Below are 20,602 nucleotides of genomic sequence, written 5' to 3' on the forward strand. Positions count from 1 at the left end.
TGAGGGGCCAAAATACTGGAGATAGGGGCTCAGAGGGGTGGGCCAGCATTCTGCAAATTCTGTGCTTGAAGGGCAATTACTGAATCTAGGGTGGGTGGGAGGGGGACAAAACAGGGCGAGGGCCACAACTAGGGTGCAGAGAAGCCGGGGGACTTCTGGCAGTGTCTTGGATTTGGAAATTTACTCTGGAGCTGTAACTGCTAAGCAGCAAGGCATTGTGGGGCTGAGACCCAGGCAGATGGGGGACACTTACAAGGGCCCAGTTTTGGAGGCTGGCCCCTTGGGGCATTGGCCAAATTCTCATGCTATATGGGGGAGATGTAAAGAAGGCAAGAAGAAATGCCAAGCAGAGTGTTCAGTCTCCCAAAAAGACAAAATTCAGGGTTCAGACGAGCCGAGGAGGAATGGCTCTGTTGGGACCCTGGAGAGCTAAGCTCCAGGAGGGGGAACCAGTCCAGTAGACCTTCCCTTACACAAACTGCCTCCCAGCCTCGAGTCAGATGATGAGAATGGGGAAATGGTTGAAAAGATAGTTGTAAAGAATTTTCCAAAATTAATGAAATGCTTAAGCTACATATTCAAGAAATGTTACAAACCTCAAGATAAAAAATACTAGTGAAGCCACACCTAGGCATATCATAATGAAGCAAAGACAATTTCTTGAAAGCAATCAAAGTAAGAAAATAAAACCATTAATGCAAAGATGCAGCAATACTGGATTTCCCAATGGAAACAATGAAAGCAAGCAGCTAAAGGGAGAGAGAACCTAAGATTGTGGCTAGGTGAGACAGGGCAAAAAAACACCTCCATGAAAAATACTAGATAAAAACCAGAAAGTGACCCAGAACACCAGTTTCAGCAATGCACCAGCTGGACAAGGTCTGCTAAAACCACAGGGACCATGCACTTGGTGAAACCGGGGGTCTGCATTCTGAAACAAGTGAGTGAGTCTGCTGAAAGTCCCGCGGCCATGCTGTGGTGTGGAGATACCGGGGGTTGGTGTTTGGAGATGGACTAGTTCTTTAAAAAACAAAAACAAAAACCCAGGAGCAGCTGCAGTCACAACGGGGAGAACCGTGCAGTGAAGCACAGCAGGAGTGGGCTGTGCGAACCTCTCGGTGTCTGGCGTGGAGGATAGAACGCTGCTGATTCCCTCAGGGCCAGGGGGGCAGAGGGGAGAGCCAAAAGGAGAAAGAAACTACGCTGCTTGCAGCAGGCTCCCTGGCAGGCTGGAAACACTCCTGCCCTGGGCCATACCCACAGCCAGAGCTGTGCCAGGAAACCCAGTGTGACGGGGAGTGTATCCCATGGCACTGCGCACACACCACAATATCGGCCATGGACGGTGGCTTTGGGTGCATACACAGCTAGCTGTCCCAGAGCTGGGAAGGCAGAGCTGTGCGAAAAGGGGGGGGTTAAGATGCCCCATTCAGCCACCTTTACATCAGGCTGGGAGCGCCCCTGCATGGCCCAGCGGCCTGGGGCTTCCCTTGAGGGCCGGCGCGCACTTGTGACATAGCACAGCATTCCCTCAGCAGAGGTCCTGGAAGATCACAGCTGAGAAGGGGGGCCCGCTTGGAAAACCCAGGGATGCTACGTCAATGCCGGTGACTTGTGGATCAGCGGCAGAGAAAATCTGGGGCAAAACTGAAATGAAGGCTTAGAGTCTTGCAACAGCCTTGAATCTCCAGGAACACCCGGGAGGTTTGATTATTAAAGCTGCCCTGCCTCCCTAACCACCCAGACACACGCCCCACATTCAGGGTGGACAGCACCAAAAACACACCCAAACTGAGTTCTCCAACTGAACCCCAAAAGAATCATTTCCCCACACACCACAAAGACAAAGTTGAGGAGAACTGACTTGAGGGGTATAGGTGACTCGCAGACGCCATCTGCTGGTTAGTTAGAGAAAGTGTATGCCACCAAGTTGTAGTTCTGAAAAATTAGTCTGGTATTTTTTACAACTTGAAAGAACCCTATCAAGCAAAGCAAATGCCAAGAGGCCAAAAACAACAGAAAATCTTAAAGCATATCATAAAACCAGATGATATGGAGAACTCAAACCCAAATACCCAAATCAAAAGATCAGAAGAGACACAGTACTTGGTACAATTAATCAAAGGACTACAATCAAAGAATGAGAGCATGGCACAGGATATAAAGGACATGAAAAAGAACATGGCACAGGATATAAAGGACATAAAGAAGACCCTAGAAGAGCATAAAGAAGAAATTGCAAGAGTAAATAAAAAAATAGATGATCTTATGGAAATAAAAGAAACTGTAGGCCAAATTAAAAAGACTCTGGATACTCATAATACAAGATTAGAGGAAGGTGAACAACGACTCAGCATCCTTGAGGACCACAGATCGGAAAATGAAAGAACAAAAGAAAGAATGGGGAAAAAAAATAGAAAAAATCAAAATGGATCTTAGGGATATGATAGATAAAATAAAACATCCAAATTTAAGACTCACTGGTGTCCCAGAAGGGGAAGAGAAGGGTAAAGGTCTAGAAAGAGTATTCAAAGAAATTGTTGGGGGAAACTTCCCAAACCTTCTACACAATATAAATACACAAAGCATAAATGCCCAGCGAACTCCAAATAGAATAAATCCAAATAAACCCACTCTGAGTCATATTCTGATTACACTGTCAAATACTGAAGAGAAGCAGCAAGTTCTGAAAGCAGCAAGAGAAAAGCAATTCACCACATACAAAGGAAACAACATAAGACTAAGTAGTGACTACTCAGCGGCCACCATGGAGGCGAGAAGGCAGTGGCATGACATATTTAAAATTCTGAGAGAGAAAAATTTCCAACCAAGAATACTTTATCCAGCAAAACTCTCCTTCAAATTTGAGGGAGAGCTTAAATTTTTCACAGATAAACAAATGCTGAGAGATTTTGCTGATAAAAGACTTGCCCTACTTCAGATACTAAAAGGAGCCCTACCAACAGAGAAACAAAGAAAGGAGAGATATAGAGAATTTTAACAGACGTATATAGAACCTTACATCCCAAATCACCAGGACACACATTTTTCTCTAGTGATCACAGATCTTTCTCCAGAATTGACCATATGCTGGGACATAAAACAAGACTCAATAAATTAAGGAAAAAAAAAAAAAAAACAATTGAATATATTCAAAGCACATTCTCCAACCACAATGGAATACAAATAGAAGTCAATATTTTTTATTTGTAACTCCACTATTTACTTCCTACATGATATAAAATACACAAACTCTAATGACAAATCAGTGGTTTTGGACTCAATGTAAAATATGTAATTTTTGATGAACTATATAAAGGTGGGGGAATGGAGGAGTATAGGAACATAGTTTATGTGTCCTATTGAAGTTAAGTTGGTATCAAAGAAAAACAAGATTTTTATGTATATAAGAGGTTAATTTTAAGCTCCACAGTAAACACAAAGAAATTGTCAGAGAATATGACCATAGAGATGAAAAGTAGAGTATGGGTTATGAGAAGTGGGGGAAGAGGCAATGGGGAGTTAAGAAATGAGTGTAGGGTTGCTGTTTGAGGTGAAGGGAAATTTCTAGTAATGGATGGTGGGAAGGTGATAGCATTACAACATTCTAAATGTGATTAATCCCACTAATGGAATGCTAGGGAGGGGTTGGAATGGGAAGATTTAGGCTGTATATATGTTCCCACAATTGAAAAAAAAAAAAACTCTAAATAGATGACAATTGAATGCCAAGGGTGATCCTGGATGGGATCTGAGGATGGAGGACAGGAGGCTCAAAGGGACACAGTTGAGACATAAGAAAAAAAAAAGGAAATATAGAATGTAAGCTTTGTATCAATGTTGAATTTCTTGAACTTCTTAGCTGCACTTAATGGGATTGCAGAAAAGAATGTTTTTGTTCATGGGAATTGTGTATGTGAATTATAGTGTTTGTTCAAGGATGTGTGCAGCTAGCTCTCATATGTTCAGAAGACAGAGCAATAGCTGATGGATGATCGACGGGGGGGAGGGAGGGAGGGAGGGAAAGAGAAATGGTGCTGTGACAGGATGTTAAAGTTGGTGGATCGGGGTATCGGGGGAGTGGGGTCAGGGTATGCTGGAGTTCTGTGTATGGGGTTTGTATTGTTTTTGCAACTGTTCCTATAACTTTGAATTTATTTCAAAATAAAATTTAAAAAAAAGAAGCTAAAGGAATGGCGTTTTTAACATGCTAGTAGAAAATAACTTCAAACCTGGAATACTAACCTAGCAAGAAAACCCTTCAAAGATAGAGGGGGAAAAACCACTGACAAACAAACAAAAACTGAGCAAATCCAACACCAGCAGATCCACACTAAAGTAAATATCAAGGACAATTTTCTCAGGCAGGATGACTGAAACACAGAAATGCAGGAAAGAATGAGGAGCTCAAGATCTCATCTAAATCAGTTATGGGTAAGGTCCATCCTGGGGGAAATTCCTCCCCATCTGTGGACCTGCAAAACTTTGAAAAGAAGTTATATGCTTTATAAATACAACAGTGGGGCAGGCATTGGATTGATTTCCATTCCAGAATGGAGGAACTGGAAGGAAGAAAGGGGCTACTGGTCTGAAGCAAACTGGCAACCCAGCAGGGAAAAATCCGTTGGATTTTAAGGCTTGAGAGCAGTTTTCTGCGACCCGCTGCTGTGTCCTCCAGGCCCACGTGGGAGGTGCCCCCACGCGCTCTGAGCACCAGGGCAGTGGCTGTGCCCTCCTGGTGCAGGGAGGTCCCTCCACCCACAGTCCACCCTGGGGTCACTCTTCCCCCACACTTTCCTGTCCACAAGGACGGCAGTGTCCTTCTGATATAAAATTCTCTGTGAGGGTTGATTAGATTCCCCAGTCACCACCCAATCTCGGCCTTCTGGATTCCAGAACGGTGAGGAATGAATCTGTTGCTTGAGGCCTCCCAGGTTGTGGCATCTGAGGAAACAAATACAAATGTGGTCCTGGAGGGGGAGTGCTGGAGACTGCTGGAACTGGTAGTGGAAAAGGGGGAGACGGCGTTGGAATTGGGTAATGGGTGGAGGCTGAAAGCATTTTGAGATACTTGATAGAAAAAGCTAAGTTGCTTCAAAGAGACTTTTGTTAGAAATGTAGATGCTAAAGGCAATTCTGGTGAAATCCTAGGTAGAAGTGAGGGAAATGTCATTAGATGCTGAAGAAAAGGTGATCCTTGTCATAAAGTGGGAGAGAAAAGCTGTTACAAAGCAGAATTATGTTCTATCATTGGGTGAAAAGTAGAACTTTTAAGTGATGAGTTTGAGATTGCCAAACAAAGAGTGGAAGGTGTGGCTTGGGTTCTCCTTATTGTTTATGGTAAAATGTAAGAGGAATTAGATAAATTGAAGAAAGAACTGTTAAGCACAAAGGAACCAGCACTAGATGATTTGGAAATTCTCAGCACATCCAAGTTGTGTGCTCTGGAAACACAGCCAAGGGTGTGGCTGGATAAACTTCTGCTAAAGAGACTAGGTGTGTCACTCATGGATTCAATCAACCATCTCAGCAGAAACTGGGAATAGATTTGGGATTCTCCAGGAAATATCTGTGGAGGAACCTTCTGTCGGATGGCTCGGAATCCTGTGCAATGCATGGGGGACTGGCAAGTTTTCAAGATCTTTATTTCCAGCAGAAACACCTCCTATCTGGAAGAAAGAGAGAGATGCAGAGACCAGAGAGGACCAGGCCACCATCTTGGGCCAAGAGGTTGAGCTCAGGGCCCAGAGGACAAGGCAGCAAGCCACAGAGGACTGACCCCAGGCCTGAACCTGATGGATTTTGTCTTGCTTAGCTGTGATTGAGGTTGTGAACTTGCTTTAGACCAGTGACCCATTTCCTCCTTCCATTTTCTCTCTTTCAGAATGAAAATAGCATGCCTGTCCCACCACTGTATTTCGGAAGTGAACAGTTTGTTTTCTAGGTTTCATAGGCCCAGAGATGGAGAGGAATTTGGTCTCCAACTGGCTAATACTCAGTCACCCCCATACCCAAGTTAAAAGATGAGATTTGGGACTTTTGAGTTGATTATAGTTAGATGAGATTTTGGACTGAGAATTGGTGCTGGAATGGGTTAAGATTTGGGGGAAGTTTGGATAGGAAGAATGTATTTTGCACATGGGAAGAATAGGAACTTTAGGGGCCCAAAGGATAGACTGTTGTGCTTTGAATCCAGGTCCAAATCCCCAGTGCCTGTGAATGTGATAGTATCTGGAAATAGTCATGACTTTTAAACGAGGTTGTGGGCCCCACCCAATATGACCGGTGTCCTCGTCCGAGAGGGCAGCCTGGGCTCAGATGCACACGGAGAGGATGGCCGGGGCACAGCTGTGACTGCAGGGTTCTGCCCTGAGCCCGGGGGCCCCAAGGCTGGTCACCCCAGAAGGAGGAGAGAAGGGAGGTGCCTTCCCTGGAGTCTCCGGGGGAGTGTGGCCCTGCTGACGCCTGGAGTTAGGGTTTCCAGCCTCCAGAGCCGCGAGGGATGCGTTCCTCTCATTAGGCCACTCCGTCCGTCAGGGCCGCCCCAGGAGGTGCAGGCGCAGGCTTTGTGTCCTGGGCAAGTCGCTCCGTCTGCTGGACGCTGGGTCCTCCCACTCGAGCTGGCAGCAGCCCTGCCTCCCCCCGGGGCACTGGTGTGTGTGTCGGGGGGGTGGGAATGGCACGCTGGCTGGGGCGTGAGGACTACCACGCAAGACCGCAGAGGAGGTGCTGGCCGCACGCCAACTCAGGTGATTGACCCAGCGGGCCGGGGGGCCGGGGGCGGGAGGATCCCAGCCCAGGAGGATGGCGGAGACCCACTCCCACTGCCGCCTCCACTCCTGCTCCTGGGGTCCTCAGAAGGGGATGGCGACCGAGGGCACCACAGGCAGGAGATTTACGAGCTGGGCATTGTCACATGGCAGAGAAAAAATATCCCTAATGTGGGTCCAACAACAAGGAAAGGTGGCTTGGGGACTCTCCTGTCGGACAAACAAGCCAGGGAGGGGGATAAAAGCCCCAAGAGCACCTCACTCACTCACCCACACACTCACACTCACACACACCTCCCGGCTCACCTCCTGCCCCTCCCCCACCGTGGCTGCATCCACCATGTCCGTCTGCTCCAGCCACGTGAGCTACGGCCGCCGGGTCTGCCTGCCCGGTTCCTGCGACTCCTCCTCGGACCCCTCCTGGCAGGTGGACGACTGCCCCGAGAGCTGCTGCGAGCCCCCCTGCTGCGCCCCCAGCTGCTGTGCCCCCAACTACTGCGCCCCCACCTGCTGTAACTCCACCTGCTGCATCCCCACATGCTGTACCTCCACCTGCTGTGAGACCCCTTGCTGTGCCCCCACCTGTTGTACCCCAGCCCCGTCTGACCCTCATCTGCACCCCAGTGAGCTGTGGGCCCAGCCCCTGTCAATCAATCTGCACCAGCTCCTGTGAGCCCTGCAGCCAGCAGTCTAGCTGCCAGCCTGCTTGCTGCACGTCCTCCCCCTGCACGTCCTGCTGTGTGCCCGTCTGCTGCAAGCCCGTGTGCTGCAGACCCTTCTCCTGCGTGTCCCTCCTCTGCCGCCCCGTGTGCAAGCCCGCCTGCTGCGTGCCCACCTCCTCCTGCTGTGCCCCCGCCTCCTCCTGCCAGCCCAGCTGCTGCCGCCCGGCCTCCTGCGTGTCCCTCCTCTGCCGGCCCACGTGCCCCCGCCTGGCCTGCTGCGGCCCCTCCCTGGCCCGGACGTCCTGCTGCTGACCGGGCACGTGCCCCAGGGCCAGCCGGGCTCCAGATGCTGCCCAGTGAGCCCCTCACAGCCATCTGTCAGCCTGACCTGACCACGTTGGACGGCTGACCCCACCTGAGGACGGGCACCGCCACGGCTCCATGTCCTGAAGTGACCTTTGCCAACACCCCACTCCCCCCCACTCCCAGGAACCCGCCCGGCCCCACTGCTCCCTGAGGCTCCTGCCTCCCGGGCACCCACCTGCACCTGCCTTCTGGGTCTCCTACCACCCCCTCACCCCACCGTTCTCTGTGCTCCCCAACATTGACCCTGGCTTCCCACCTGCCAGCAGCCGCAATAAACTCACCTGGATCACCTGCTCTGCTCGCCTCCCTCGGACCCTCAGCTGACACGGCCGTCTAGGTCTAGCTCAGATGCTGGTTCCCGGCAGACACGATATTTCAATGAATGAGGGAGAAGCTGGGAAATCACGGGGCAGTGCCCAGCTCCTCTGGGAGGATCCCCGGGCTGCACGCCCCTCACACAGGAAGGCTCAGTCCCCGCTCGGCCCCGTGCCCAAGGCTTTCCCGAGGTGGGCCATCCATAGACTTCTCTGTTCTGGAAGCTTCTCCACCCCCTCTGGCCCTCTTTCCACCAGCTGTCTTCCTAGTCCTCTGCAGGTCCTCCAGGACGCCAGCCTGCAGCTCCAGGCACCACCACCCCGGGGCCTGGGCCATCCTCTCTGTGGCCCGGCAGTGGGAGAGGGGCTTGGCTCCAGGTTCACAGGAGCTGGGTGGACTAATTGGAAACAAAATAATCAAAGAGTGGGAGAAGAGCTATAGGATTCCCTGCAGCCTGCACACCGTCCGAGCGGCCCTGTGGGAAGCCCCGGGTTCTGCCTGGGGCGTGTGAGGGCGCCGAGGCTGCCGTGGCCCCACCTGTGACCTGGTGACCCCAGCAGGTGCGGTCCGCTGACAGCCTCCTGTCGGGGTCAGGATTATATTGCTGGGAAGCACTCTGGAGAGACCGATGGGAATATCTGTAAATAAACGCTCCTAACCAGCCGGGGGTGTGGCGGCCACTGGCGGCGTCATGGTACGTGGCCACAGTTCCTGACATGCACAGACATCCCCGTGATTCCTTCTCCCTGTCTGCACTCGGCCTGGCACTGCCTCCGCCTTGAGCCCCACTCGTCCCCGGGACCCAGCCCCTCCTGCCCCTCGTGCCCCTCGCTCCTCTCTCAACCCGCCTCGTGCATCCTTGGCCGGGAACCACCCCCCGCCCCTGCAGCGCCCGAGCAGACCTTCCCACACGCTCGCTCTTACACTGCTGTTATGGGAGCATAATTCACGGGAAATAAAATGCAGATGGTGAGGTTGGCAAGTTCTGATCCGGGTCTGCAGCCTCCGCCAAGTTGGGATACCGACTCGGGCCTCTCACCAAAGGTTCCACGTTTCTCCTTCCCGTCAAGCCACCTCCACCACAGCCCCAGGTGGCCTTGCCCGGCGCGGCTGCCCAGGAGTTACACTTCCTTGGGTTTCCTATGAAAGGATCACATGGCTCCCTTGACTCGTCTGCTCCTTTTCACTGCTGAGTAGCCTTGTACCAGCTGAAGGACATTTGTGTTGTCCCCAGGTTTGGGCGATTGTGAATAAAATCACTGTAAACTATCGCATACGGATTCTTGTGTGAATTTATGTTTTTATTTCTCTTGGGTAAATACCTTAGAGCAGGATTGCCACGTCACCTGGTAAGTGTAGCTTTAACTTCCTAAAATACTGCCAAGTTGCTTTCGGAAGTTGCTGTACTATTTTTCTTTCCCACCAGCAAAGTGTGAGAGTTTCCATTCCCCCACATCCTTGTCAACACTTGTTATTACCTGTCTTTATTTTCTCGGCCGTTCTACTGTGCATAGTCGTGTTGCATTTCGCCAATGGTGAGTGGTGGGGGCCTCTTTTCACGTGCCCACTTGCCATTTGTGCACCTCCCTCATGAACTATAGGTTCAAATCATTCACCCACTTTTCTCAAATCAAAGTGTTTGTGTCACTATTTAGTTCTAAGTGATCTTTGTATGTTCTAGTTACCATTTTGCAAGTATTCTCTCCATCTGTGACTAGCCTTTTCTTTTTCTTAACAGTACATTTTGAATTTTTTTTTAAATCCAACTCACCAACTTTTCTTTGATGGTCCTAAGAAATTTTCATCTAAATCCAAGCTCACATCAATTTTCTCTACACTTATTTCTAAATGTTTTATGGTTTTAACGTTTATGTTTAGTTTTATAATCCACTTCAAGTTAATTTGGGGCATGCCGTGAGTTGTTCCAGTATCATTTGTAGAAAAGACTATCCTTTCTCCATTGAGTTACATTTGTCAAAAATCTATGCAGCATATATATGCAGGCCTGGCTCTGGACTCTCCACCCTGGTCCATTCTTCGACGTTTCTTTTTTCACCAGTAACACTCTCTCTAACTTACGTACCTTTAAATTAAGTCTTGAAATCAAATAATCTAAGTCTTCCAATTTTACTTTTCTTTTTCAAAATTGGTTGGCAATTTTAGGTCCTTTACATTTCTACATAGATTTTGGAATCAACTCATTTATTTCTACAACCTGCTTAGAATTTGACTGGGAATGCATTCAATTTGTAGATCAGTTTTGGAAAGATGTGACATTTTAACAAGCTAGTCTTTTAAACCATGAACATAATAGATCTCTCAGTTCACTGAGGATTTCTTTAATTTATTTCAGTACTATTTTGTCATTTTGAGTATATAGATCATGTACATATTTTGTAAATTTATCCCTGAGTATTTCAGGTTTTTAAAAATATTTTAGTTAATGGCATTTTTTTCATCTTTCAACTGTACATTGCTGCTATATAGAAACATAGGTCATTTTTGCATATTGACCTTGTATCCTGTAATCTCACTAAATTCACTGATGAATCCTATTGGCTTTTGTATATATTTTTTAGAATTTTCTAAGTACACAATCATGTTTCATGTTGTTAGCAAATATAGACAGATTTACATCTTCCTTTCCCACACATAGGCCTTTTATCTCTTTTCTCACCTTATTGTACTATGAAGGAACCCCAGCAGTATGCTGAATAGAAGTGGCAAGAACAGACATTATCGACTTATTCATAATCTTAAGGGACATTCAGGCTTTCACCATTAAGTGTGATGGAAGATCCCTTCTACTTCTAGTTTGTTGAAAGTTATTTTACTTTTGCCATGAGTATGTTTTAATGTCCTTGTTTCTAATTCCACTATCTCTATCAGTTCTGGGTTTGTTTCTATAGACTGTTTATCTCTTGGTTATGGATTACAGTGTCCTCTTCTTCTTGTGTCTAGTAATTTTTGATTGAATGCTGAACTTTGTGAACGTAATATTGTTGGATGTTGGACTTTCTTTCCTTCCTTTAAAGAGTGCTGGACTTTGTTTTGACGGCGATTCCATTACTTGTGGATCATCTTGGTCCGTTCAATGCTTCGTGCTTGTTTCTAAGTTTTAATAGGCTGGAATCTAAAGAAACTTTTACTCTAGGGGTAATTTCACACTGCTATTAAGTTGTGACTCTCTTGGGGTCTGTACTGAATGTCTCTGATTTTCAGCAAAGTCTTCCACTCAGGCTGCTTAGGACTCAGATAACTCCCAGCCTGTGTAAGCTCTGGGAATTTCTCAACTTACAGCTCCCTAGTGGTTGTTTGTCCAGACTCATGGAGTATTGTGCTCAATGTAAGTGGCTTATCATTCAGCTGTGAACTTCTGGGAGCCCAGGAACTTTGTCTCCGTGCAGCTCTGTTGTGTCCTGTATTCTGCCTCACAAATTCTAGCTGCCTCAGGCCCTTGAACTCTGCTCTCTGTCTTCTCATCTCGGTAAGGCCACATGCCCTGGGCTGCAGCCTGAGGGATGTTAGGCTCAGCACAACCCAAAACAAAGTCCCACTCCTTGTTTTTGAAGACTTCTGCCTCTCTTTCAGTCTGATCCCCTACCTTCCTCTTTGAGACTACTCAAGATCTCCCCTTGGCTCTGAGACTCAGTCAGCCTCTTTCCACTCTAGGGAATGTGCCAGCTAAATCCAAGCCCAAACTGAGACATAACCACTGCCCCAGGGACTGGCCCGTGCAGCCAGCATCCCTGGGGAAATCTGACAGCACGTCCTGGACAGACATGAGAAACCCCAACCTTGCTCCTTTGGGGCTTTGAGTCTGTAAGAAACACCCACCAACTCCATGCTCCTTCTTGGCTTGGAGGTGTCCTATTTGTCCGTGAATTGTCAAGTACCCCATAAGTGGGATGGTTCAGATAAGATCAAGAGGCAGAGCTCAGAGATTTGTGGTTAAGAGTGGGCACATTCCATTTGTAGGCACATGGAATCTGGTTGTTGGACTCCATTCATTCCCGGAGTTTTAATGAGTGAGTGGGTAGAACGCATTAGCAGAGAGAAGCGGACATGTGTAAAGGGTTAGTCTGCAGCTGTTCTATGAAAGGCTGAAGCAGATGCTTGGCTGTGGACCTTAAAGAGTCTCCAGGTTAGATATATTGCAGTCAGGACATGTCTGTAGCAATAAGACGGGGCCCCCAGGAATCCAAAAAAAGCTGGTGCTTGACTATGAACACAGGCTTTGTGATAATGAACTACAGGGATTGGGGTCAGTCCTTAAAGGGTCAGTCAGGGGTTGAGGGCGCACTGAGTCTGCCCTTTGCCCCAGGCCCCGGGGAAGCTGATGGACGGGAGATTCCCGAAGTGTTAGTGTCCGGACCACTCTTGCCTATCCTTGATACCATGACTGGCTATCCCAGGGGGGTGAGACAGCCTCTGGTCCCAGGATGTTTGTGTCCCTTTAGTGACCACTCTTTGTATAATTGCTAATTAAGGTAGAAATCAAGATGACATCTTCTATCAAATGAGAGATCAACGGGAAAGTTTCATTTTTGTGAAACAAGTCTTCATGAGATGTGGGTGGGCTCAAGCCAAATCACCAAGGGAGATGTGAGGACGAGACTGGCTATCTCAGTGCGTCGTGCTCCCTGGGCACTCCAGAGCCACCAACCTGCAGAGCTCAGAGTCGGCTCTGGTAAACACACTGCACCCTTTGACCAGGAATGGCCACCGTCTCTGGGCTCACACAAGGGTCAGCAGCACATTATTTCAATGAGGGTCTTCCCAGAATTCTCGTTCTCGGAGTTATTTTTTAACACTCTGGCCCCCGTGTGCTGCGGTCAGCAGGCTGAGCTGCACCTGAGAACGCATGGCACGCTGGAGCCAGATTTCAATATGGCAGGTGTTCCGGAACCCGTCGCATGCGCTGTCTGCTGCAGCTGCGTTCCTGGGAAACTCCCAGGCACCTGTGCATTGATGTGCTTTTCTATTTCATAATCATTGGAACAGAGTTAGTACTTCCTCCCCTCTCCAATGCATTTTTATAACAAATATAATTTGTTTAGATTTCTTAAGCTATCCAGAGACTGTCAGTGTTTCGTGTCCTGGCTGATCCTTTCGGGCCCCCACGCTTCCTGTAGTCACCCTGTACTTGCTCCCTGCTCTTTCTGCCAGTCCTCTAAACGGCCTTGGAAAGTAAGTCCTATGACTACAACCTTGGAGAAGAGGAAACAGAGTCCTGGAGAGGTTGAGGGACCAGGGCAGTGGGCAGGATCTTAGGCAACACACAGGTGGAAATTTTCTAAAATGTTGAAGTTAGGAAGCCATTTGGACATGCTCTGGGAAAACACAGGTGTGGGAGGCCACCCCTGGGATTCGACAGTTAGTTGTGAGAAGGGGGGACTGTAAAGGGCACCTGCACAGACAGCCGCCAAGGGAACCAGAGCCCGGGACAAACCCACCCCGGCCCCCGGGTGGACAAAGAGCTGCAAAGCCCAAGCCGCACACTCTGCCCCTGGTGCTGGTCCTGGAACCTCACAGCACTGGGGACCCAAGGGGACTTTAGGATCGAGAGGGCGGTGGGCAGAGAGTGAAGGGAAACTGCCGCGAGCAGAGAGACAGTGAGGCCCACGGAGACCGGTGCATCCCCAGGTTCATGGAGCATTTATTGTTTCGGTGGTTCAAGGGCTGCGGAGAAGGTCCGGGGTCATCTGAGTCCGGGAGGACAGGTGTGACAGAGCAGCTGGGCCGAGCCTGTGAGGAGGGGACCTCCATGGGTCCTGCTAGGATGCCCCCTCCCCCACAAAGGGCTGCACCGTTGAGAATGGATTTTGAGTAGTTCCACACCCCCCCAGCTCAGCAGAGGTCTGGGAAGGCGGACTCCAGGAACTGGCTGGTGCCATTCAGAACATGGCCACCAGCTTCCAGGCGGGACCTGGAGTCCAGAGTGCTGGGGGAGGGGTAACGTGCCCGGTCAGCAGCAGGACGTCCGGGCTGAGGTGCAGCCGCAGCAGGCCAGGCGGGGGCACGCGGGCCGGCAGAGGAGGGACACGCAGGAGGCCGGGCAGCAGCAGCTGGGCTGGCAGGAGGAGGCGGGGGCACAGCAGGAGGAGGGGGGCATGCAGCAGGCGGGCTTGCACACGGGGCGGCAGAGGAGGGACACGCAGGAGGAGGGTCTGCAGCAGACGGGCTTGCAGCAGACGGGCACACAGCAGGACGTGCAGGGGGAGGACGTGCAGCAAGCAGGATGGCAGCTAGACTGCTGGCAGCAGGAAGTGTCCTGGCAGGAGGAATCTCCACAGCAGGTGGACACAGAGCAGACAGGCTTGCAGCAGACAGGCTTGCAGCAGACGGGCACACAGCAGGACGTGCAAGGGGAGGACGTGCAGCAAGCAGGCTGGCAGCTAGACTGCTGGCAGCAGGAAGTGTCCTGGCAGGAGGAATCTCCACAGCAGGTGGACACAGAGCAGACAGGCTTGCAGCAGACAGGCTTGCAGCAGACGGGCACACAGCAGGATGTGCAGGGGGAGGACGTGCAGCAAGCAGGCTGGCAGCTAGACTGCTGGCAGCAGGAAGTGTCCTGGCAGGGGGAAACCCCACAACAGGTGGGCACAGAGCAGACGGGCTTGCAGCAGATGGGCACACAGCAGGACGTGCAGGGAGAGGACGTGCAGCAAGCAGGCTGGCAGCTAGACTGCTGGCAGCAGGGCTCACAGGAGCTGGTGCAGACTGATTGGCAGGGGCTGGGCCCAGAGCTCACTGGGGTGCAGATGAGGGTCAGGCAGGGGGCAGGGGCACAGCAGGTGGGGGTGCAGCAGGAGGAGTTACAGCAGGTGGGAACACAGCAGGTGGGAGCACAGCAGCTGGTGGTGCAGCAGGGGGGCTCGCAGCAGCTCTCGGGGCAGTCGTCCACCTGCCAGGAGGGGTCTGAGGAGGAGTCGCAGGAACCAGGCAGGCAGACCCGGCGGCCGTAGCTCACGTCGCTGGAGCGGACGGACATGGTGGACGCAGCCATGGCGGGGGAGGGGCAGGAGGTGAGCCGGGAGGTGTGTGTGAGTGTGAGTGTGTGGGTGAGTGAGAGAGGTGCTCTCGGGGCTTTTATATCCCTCCCTGGCTTGTTTGTCCCAACAGGAGGCTCCCAACACCCCCTTCCTTGTTGTTAAAGTCAGTTCCTGGAGCCCAAACAGTAGCTGTGTTTTACTTCTCCGGGCGTTGTTGTTCAGCTCACAAAAGTTTGAAATGGCTTGGGATATCTTTACTTGTTTTCAGCTCAGAAAGAAAAGTGGAGATGGAATACAAGTCATCCTGTTTAGTTCAAACAGGCGTCATTTTGCGGGGGAGTGGGTGAGCATGCTGGCTCCCAGCCCTTGCATCCTGGGGTGGTTGTTGCTCCACTGGCTCCCGATTTCTGGGGCATCTGACCAGGCTTTTGAGCCTCTGCGGCTGGAAAAAGGGGAGGAAGCGGTTCACTTGATTTGCAAACACAGAAGATGCGAGCAGTGACTTCCCCACAGTCTCTGCTCTGAAGCACACACACTCACAGGCTCTGAGATCCTAAGAGCAGGGCAGCACCCCTTTCTCACGGGCTTGTCCGGAGCGAGGAGGACCGGGGCAGGGGCCGGTCGCCCCGACGTGAAGACTTCGTCAGCACACGTCTTCTGCTGTCTCGGCAGCCTGAGCTCAGGGACTGTTGTTTTAAAATCCATTGTGCAGAAGTGCTGTGGAGAGAGGACAGAGCTCACATGCGTCCCCAGCCAGCATCTTGCCTAACCGTGGACCAATGCCCATCTCCGAGAAAGTAGCCGGGGACGTGCCTACCAACTGAGTGACAGCCTCACTCAGGAGTCACCGCTGCCCATGGAGGTCCCTTTTCTGCCCAGGACCCTGGCCGCAGCAGTCCTCGCCAGCCTGTGGTGCTGGAAGGGGAGCACTGGTCAGGGATTCGGCAGAACGCCCCTCAATTCAGATCAGCCTCATGTTTTCTTGAGATAAGACTGGGGTCATTGTGCTTTGGGGACAGCTGGGGCACATGACGGCGATGCATCTTATCACCTCGATTACTTGATCGAGGGGTGGCGCCAGGATTCCCCACTGTAAAATTACCGCTTTTCTCTTTGTAATTAATAAGTATTGGGGGAAGATCCTTTGAGACCATACCGGTATCCTGTCTTTGCTTAAACTTTTGCTCAATAATTTTAGCGTCCATTGGGGGAGCTTGCCCACAGCAGTTAGGACTCTGTCTGAGCAGTGATTTTCTATTTCTCCCTTCCTTCCACATTTATTAATCGACATTCTATAGGGAGAGGCATCTTTCTCCCGCACTTGTCTATTTGGTCCACAATTTATTTATTCCAGTGTGGACAATGTTTATTTATGTTACTGCTTGAGTTATAGCGCAACGTTTTTGTTATTTATTTTGTTCGAGTTGCTCTGACATCAGCAGTTGGAAGCTCTTCCGTCTTGGCTCTCGTGCCCTATCGCCGTGTGCCCGCTCCTGTGTGCTACCCCAGCTTGTGAGCACCTCCTGACCTTCTGGCCCTGCGGATGGACGCTCCGTGCTCACCTCATATTTCCCCGCCCCACTCCTGGACTCAACACATCTCCAACAGAGGGTGGAATTTAGAAACCAAGATCTGGGTGCTGGGAGCTCGCCGCTGCTGGGGTGCCACGGCTGGAGGCCCTCTCAGTGGACGGAGCTGGGAAACAGGCACGTGTAGGAACCCCTCCTGGATCACAGGAGGCAGTCGGTCTTCCACCACTAAGAGGTGTTTTGTAGATTAGCTTTATCAGGTGTGGAGGTTTGGAAATGGATGCACCTGGGAAAATCACGTTCTCCAAGCTGATCCCTTCCTGTGGCCGTGAACTCAGTCCACATTGGAACTTTCAAAGAGGCTGCTCCTGTTACAGCGTGGCCCCGGCGGGACTGACCCTCTCACTGTTTAGCAGACTCGGACATCAGGCTGGGGACGTTCCTTCCACTGCTGAGAGACACTGTTGTAAATAGATTCTGGGCTTTGTAGTGTGCTTGTTATGCCCGTGTTGAGAAGCTTGTATGGTTTTCTTTTTCTGATATGGTGAATTGCATTGATTGACTTTTTTAAACTTTTTATTTTGAATTAATTACAGATTCCCAAGAGGTTGCACAGACAGTTCAGGAGGCCGTGTGTGGCCGCATCAGCCAATTTGTGGATAGTCATAGAGACTATGGAACCAGCCTCGGAGTCCAGGGAAGACCCCACCTGGAAGTGCTGGGTTACCCTCTTCCGACACTGGATTTGATTTGCTAATATTTCATCGAGGATTTTTGTGTCCATTACTCTGTAGTTCTCTTTTCTCTCAATGTCTTTGCCTGGTTTTGATACTGATGCTCTTGTAAGACAGGTTGGGAAGTGTTTCCCCCTCTTCTATTTTCCAGAAGAAATTACACAGAATTGGCATTTCTTTCTCCTTTAAACATTTGACAGAATTTGCTGGAGAAACCATCAGAGCCTGAGTTTCATCTGCTGGAAGTTCTTTGCTTATGATTTCAATTTCTCTAACAGCTCTAGAATGTCCCTGTTACCTGGCTCTACCACAATGGGTTTTGGTAATTTGTGTCTATCAAGGGACTCACCTGTGTCATCTGAGTTTTTGGATTTATGGACATAGTGTTGTTTATTGAATGCCTTTATTATCTTTCTAATTTGTGAAAAATTTTAGTAATATCCCTTCTTTTGTTCTTGATATTGGTAATTTGTGTCTTCAGTCTTTTTTTAGGGTCAGTCTGGCTAACGATTTGTCAATTTCATTGATCTTCTCAAAGAACCAGCTTTGGGCTCATTGATTTTTCCTATTTTTCTGGGGTTTTTCTTGACACTGATTTCTGCCCTTATCTTTATTATTTCCTTCTTTCTCCTGCTGAGATTTATTTGCTCTTCTTTTCCTAGTTTCTTATGTTGAAGCTTCGACTACTGACTTGAGACCTTTCTTCTTTTCTAGCGTGCACACTAAACACCGTACGTTTCCCTCTTCAGCTGCATCCCGCAAACCCTCCCCTGCCTCTGCCTGGGCGTGACAAGCGGCTTCAAGCGACCCAGTGTCTGTGGTTCCTCCGTGTCTGATTCCTTAAATCCTGGGTTCACTAGGTATGTTTAGGGACTCACAGGCCATTTGCATCTGAAGGCAGGGAGACCTCGAGACGCCGAGATTACTTGGGGTTCCCCATGCTGGAGCCCGAGGCTGACTGTTCAGCGGAACTCGACAGTGCGCGTGTTCACTCCCAGGAGGATGTGCGATGAAGCAGCACTGAAAGCGGGCTGCATCTCGGGGGGGTCACGCCTGGCAGCAGAGAGCTGCGCTGGGTTGCCAGGGCCCCTGAGCGCGGGGCTGCCTCCTTCTCTGCGTCTTCCCTCCCAGCTCCTGGCAGAGGTAGACTGGCAGGTGGCATTTGGAGGAAGGGCGTGTATCCTGTGGGTGGGGCCCTGAGGGCAGAGGAGCATCCTGTCCTGGATGAGCTCAGGGTCAAACTGGCTTACCCCAAGCCAGCCCCTGCCAGTCCCTCGCAGCCCCTGCCAGCCCCTGCCAGCCCCCTACCAGCCCCTGCAAACCCCCTTTCAGCCCTCTGCCAGTCCCCTCACCAGCCCCCAAGCCAGAGCCCCTCACCAGCTCACCTGCCAGCCCCTGCCAGCCCCCACCAGCTTCCCTGCCAGCCTGCTGGACTGAGGTAATACACACTCTGCCTTTTGCCTCCTGAGTGCTCATGGCCACTTTCGGGCAGGGCAGTTGATCTACCCTGGGGACAACATACAAGAACAGCAAAAAAAAAAAAGGCTTCAGCTTCTTCAGGTTCGAGCTGGCAAGAGTGAGGCCAGCAGGTGGATTCATTCCCGGGCTGTGTGTGCGTGAGCCAACTGAAGGCAACACCAGATGACTTATCACCTGTTTGCATCAAGCACCTTGAACCTGAGCTGTTTACCTGCCCCAGGCATGGATCTTGTCCAGGAGAGAAGCTCAGCAGCCCCGGCAGCCTTCTCTGCTGGCAAATGCAGCTCCTCCCAGCACACCCAGGTGGGAAGTTTCAACACTGTCCTGAGGAGTGGCCCCAGGCCAAGGCTACCCCATGGGGGTGGGCAGGCAACCCCAGCCTTCGCAGGGCCCTCTGCATGCCAGATATTTTACATCCGACATTTCCAGCTCTAACCATGACCCTGCAAGAAAGGGGCTGCCATCCCTATTACTAAGGAAACCAGCCTCGGAGAGATCAATTGGCTTGCCCAAGGAGACATGGGGGACAAGCGAGCCCAGTCTCCCCACTCTATCCCCTGGCTGGACGAATGCCACACATTTTAAGAGCCTCTCGACTCCAGCAGACTAAAGCAGAATCCCTGTCCAGAGGCCTTTACGTTACCGAAATGTGATTTACAAGATGCAGTACAACATGCTGACAAGCCCTTGCCACTGTCTTCTTGAGGCTGGGAAGAGGCTGGTGGGACAGGGTCAGGAATGCAAAGTCGGGACCTTTTTACTCTTGACTCAGTATGTAATTAATTTTTTGAAAGGACAATTTATTCACCTAGTTCAAAAATCAAATTAATGTTAAAATATATATTGATAATTCTCAGTCCTCCCATCTGTCTCCCACTGCCATGCCAATCCTTTTCCCATAGGCAGCACATTTTATTAGTTTTCTGTGTTGCTTTCTGCAAATACAAGCAGGTGCAAGCTTGTATCCTTGTCCCCCAGCCCTTTCACACTCAAGTGGTAGCCTTCTGTATACACCTGGTATGTCGGTTTGGATCTATTATGTCCCCCAGAAAAGCCATGTTCTTTAATGCAATCCTGTGGGGGCAGATGTATTAGTCTTTTGATTAAGGTGGAACCTTTTGATTGAGTGTTTCCACGAAGATATGACTCACCCAACTGTGGGTGAGACTTTGGATTAGATTATTTCCATGGATATGTGGCCCCGCCCATTTAGGTGGGTCTTGATTAGTTCACTGGAGTATTTAAGAGAGAAGCTAAGAGCTGACACAGACCCAGATGCTTGCTGACACTTAGAGATGCTTGGAGATGCAGACAGAAGGCCATGTGGAAATGCTAGGCTAAGAGATGAGGTCCAGAGTTTGCCCCAGAGAAGCTAAGAGAGGACCCCCAGATGCTTAGAGAGAAAAGACCTGGGAGAAAGAAGCAAGGACACACAGGAGCTGAGAGAGAGGAGCTAAGACAGAAGCCCAGAGACATTTTGGAGAAAGCCATTTTGAAACACAACCCAGGAGCAAAGGACCAGCAGACGCCAGCCACGTGCCTTCCCAGCTGACAGAGGTGTTCCGGATGCCATTGGCCATTCTTCAGTGAAGGTATCCTCTTGTTGATGCCTTAGTATGGACACTTTTATGGCCTTAGTACTGAATATTTGTAACCTAATAAACCCCCTTTATAAAAGTCAATCCAACAACACATTAACAAGTCAAAAGGGAAAAATCAATTGATCATCTCAATAGATGCTGAAAAAGCATT

General features: G+C 50.2%; 2 protein-coding genes across 4 annotated transcripts in view; one reads left to right on the forward strand and one right to left on the reverse strand.

Moving 5' to 3' along the window:
* The window catches only part of TSPEAR (thrombospondin type laminin G domain and EAR repeats), a 319,882-nt gene that overhangs the window by 210,243 nt on the left and 89,037 nt on the right, over positions 1-20,602 (forward strand). The window lies entirely within an intron of this gene.
* LOC119529732 (keratin-associated protein 10-1-like) lies at positions 14,082-15,122 on the reverse strand. Of its 3 annotated transcripts, XM_037830395.1 has the most exons (3): positions 14,987-15,107; positions 14,751-14,911; positions 14,082-14,687 (listed from the first exon to the last, which is right to left on the reverse strand). In XM_037830395.1, the coding sequence occupies exons 1-3, from the start codon at positions 15,105-15,107 to the stop codon at positions 14,082-14,084; spliced, it is 888 nt and encodes a 295-aa protein (XP_037686323.1). The 3 variants fall into 3 exon arrangements, with proteins under 3 accessions (XP_037686323.1, XP_037686314.1, XP_037686333.1); XM_037830386.1 differs by having other exon boundaries at positions 14,082-15,034; positions 15,083-15,122; XM_037830405.1 differs by having other exon boundaries at positions 14,082-14,472; positions 14,728-15,122.

Source organism: Choloepus didactylus, chromosome 1 (assembly GCF_015220235.1).
Source record: "Choloepus didactylus isolate mChoDid1 chromosome 1, mChoDid1.pri, whole genome shotgun sequence".
In the NCBI taxonomy this organism is placed as follows: domain Eukaryota; kingdom Metazoa; phylum Chordata; class Mammalia; order Pilosa; family Megalonychidae; genus Choloepus; species Choloepus didactylus.

What these genes read in the sequence shown, in the direction of transcription:
- LOC119529732 (XM_037830386.1), bottom strand. Translation starts at nt 15,122, where the DNA reads ATGGCTGCGTCCACCATGTCCGTCCGCTCCAGCGACGTGA. An exon ending in CGTCCGCTCCAGCGACGTGA is followed by an intron (nt 15,035 to 15,082) that starts GCTACGGCCGCC and finishes ACTCCTCCTCAG; the next exon opens with ACCCCTCCTGGCAGGTGGAC.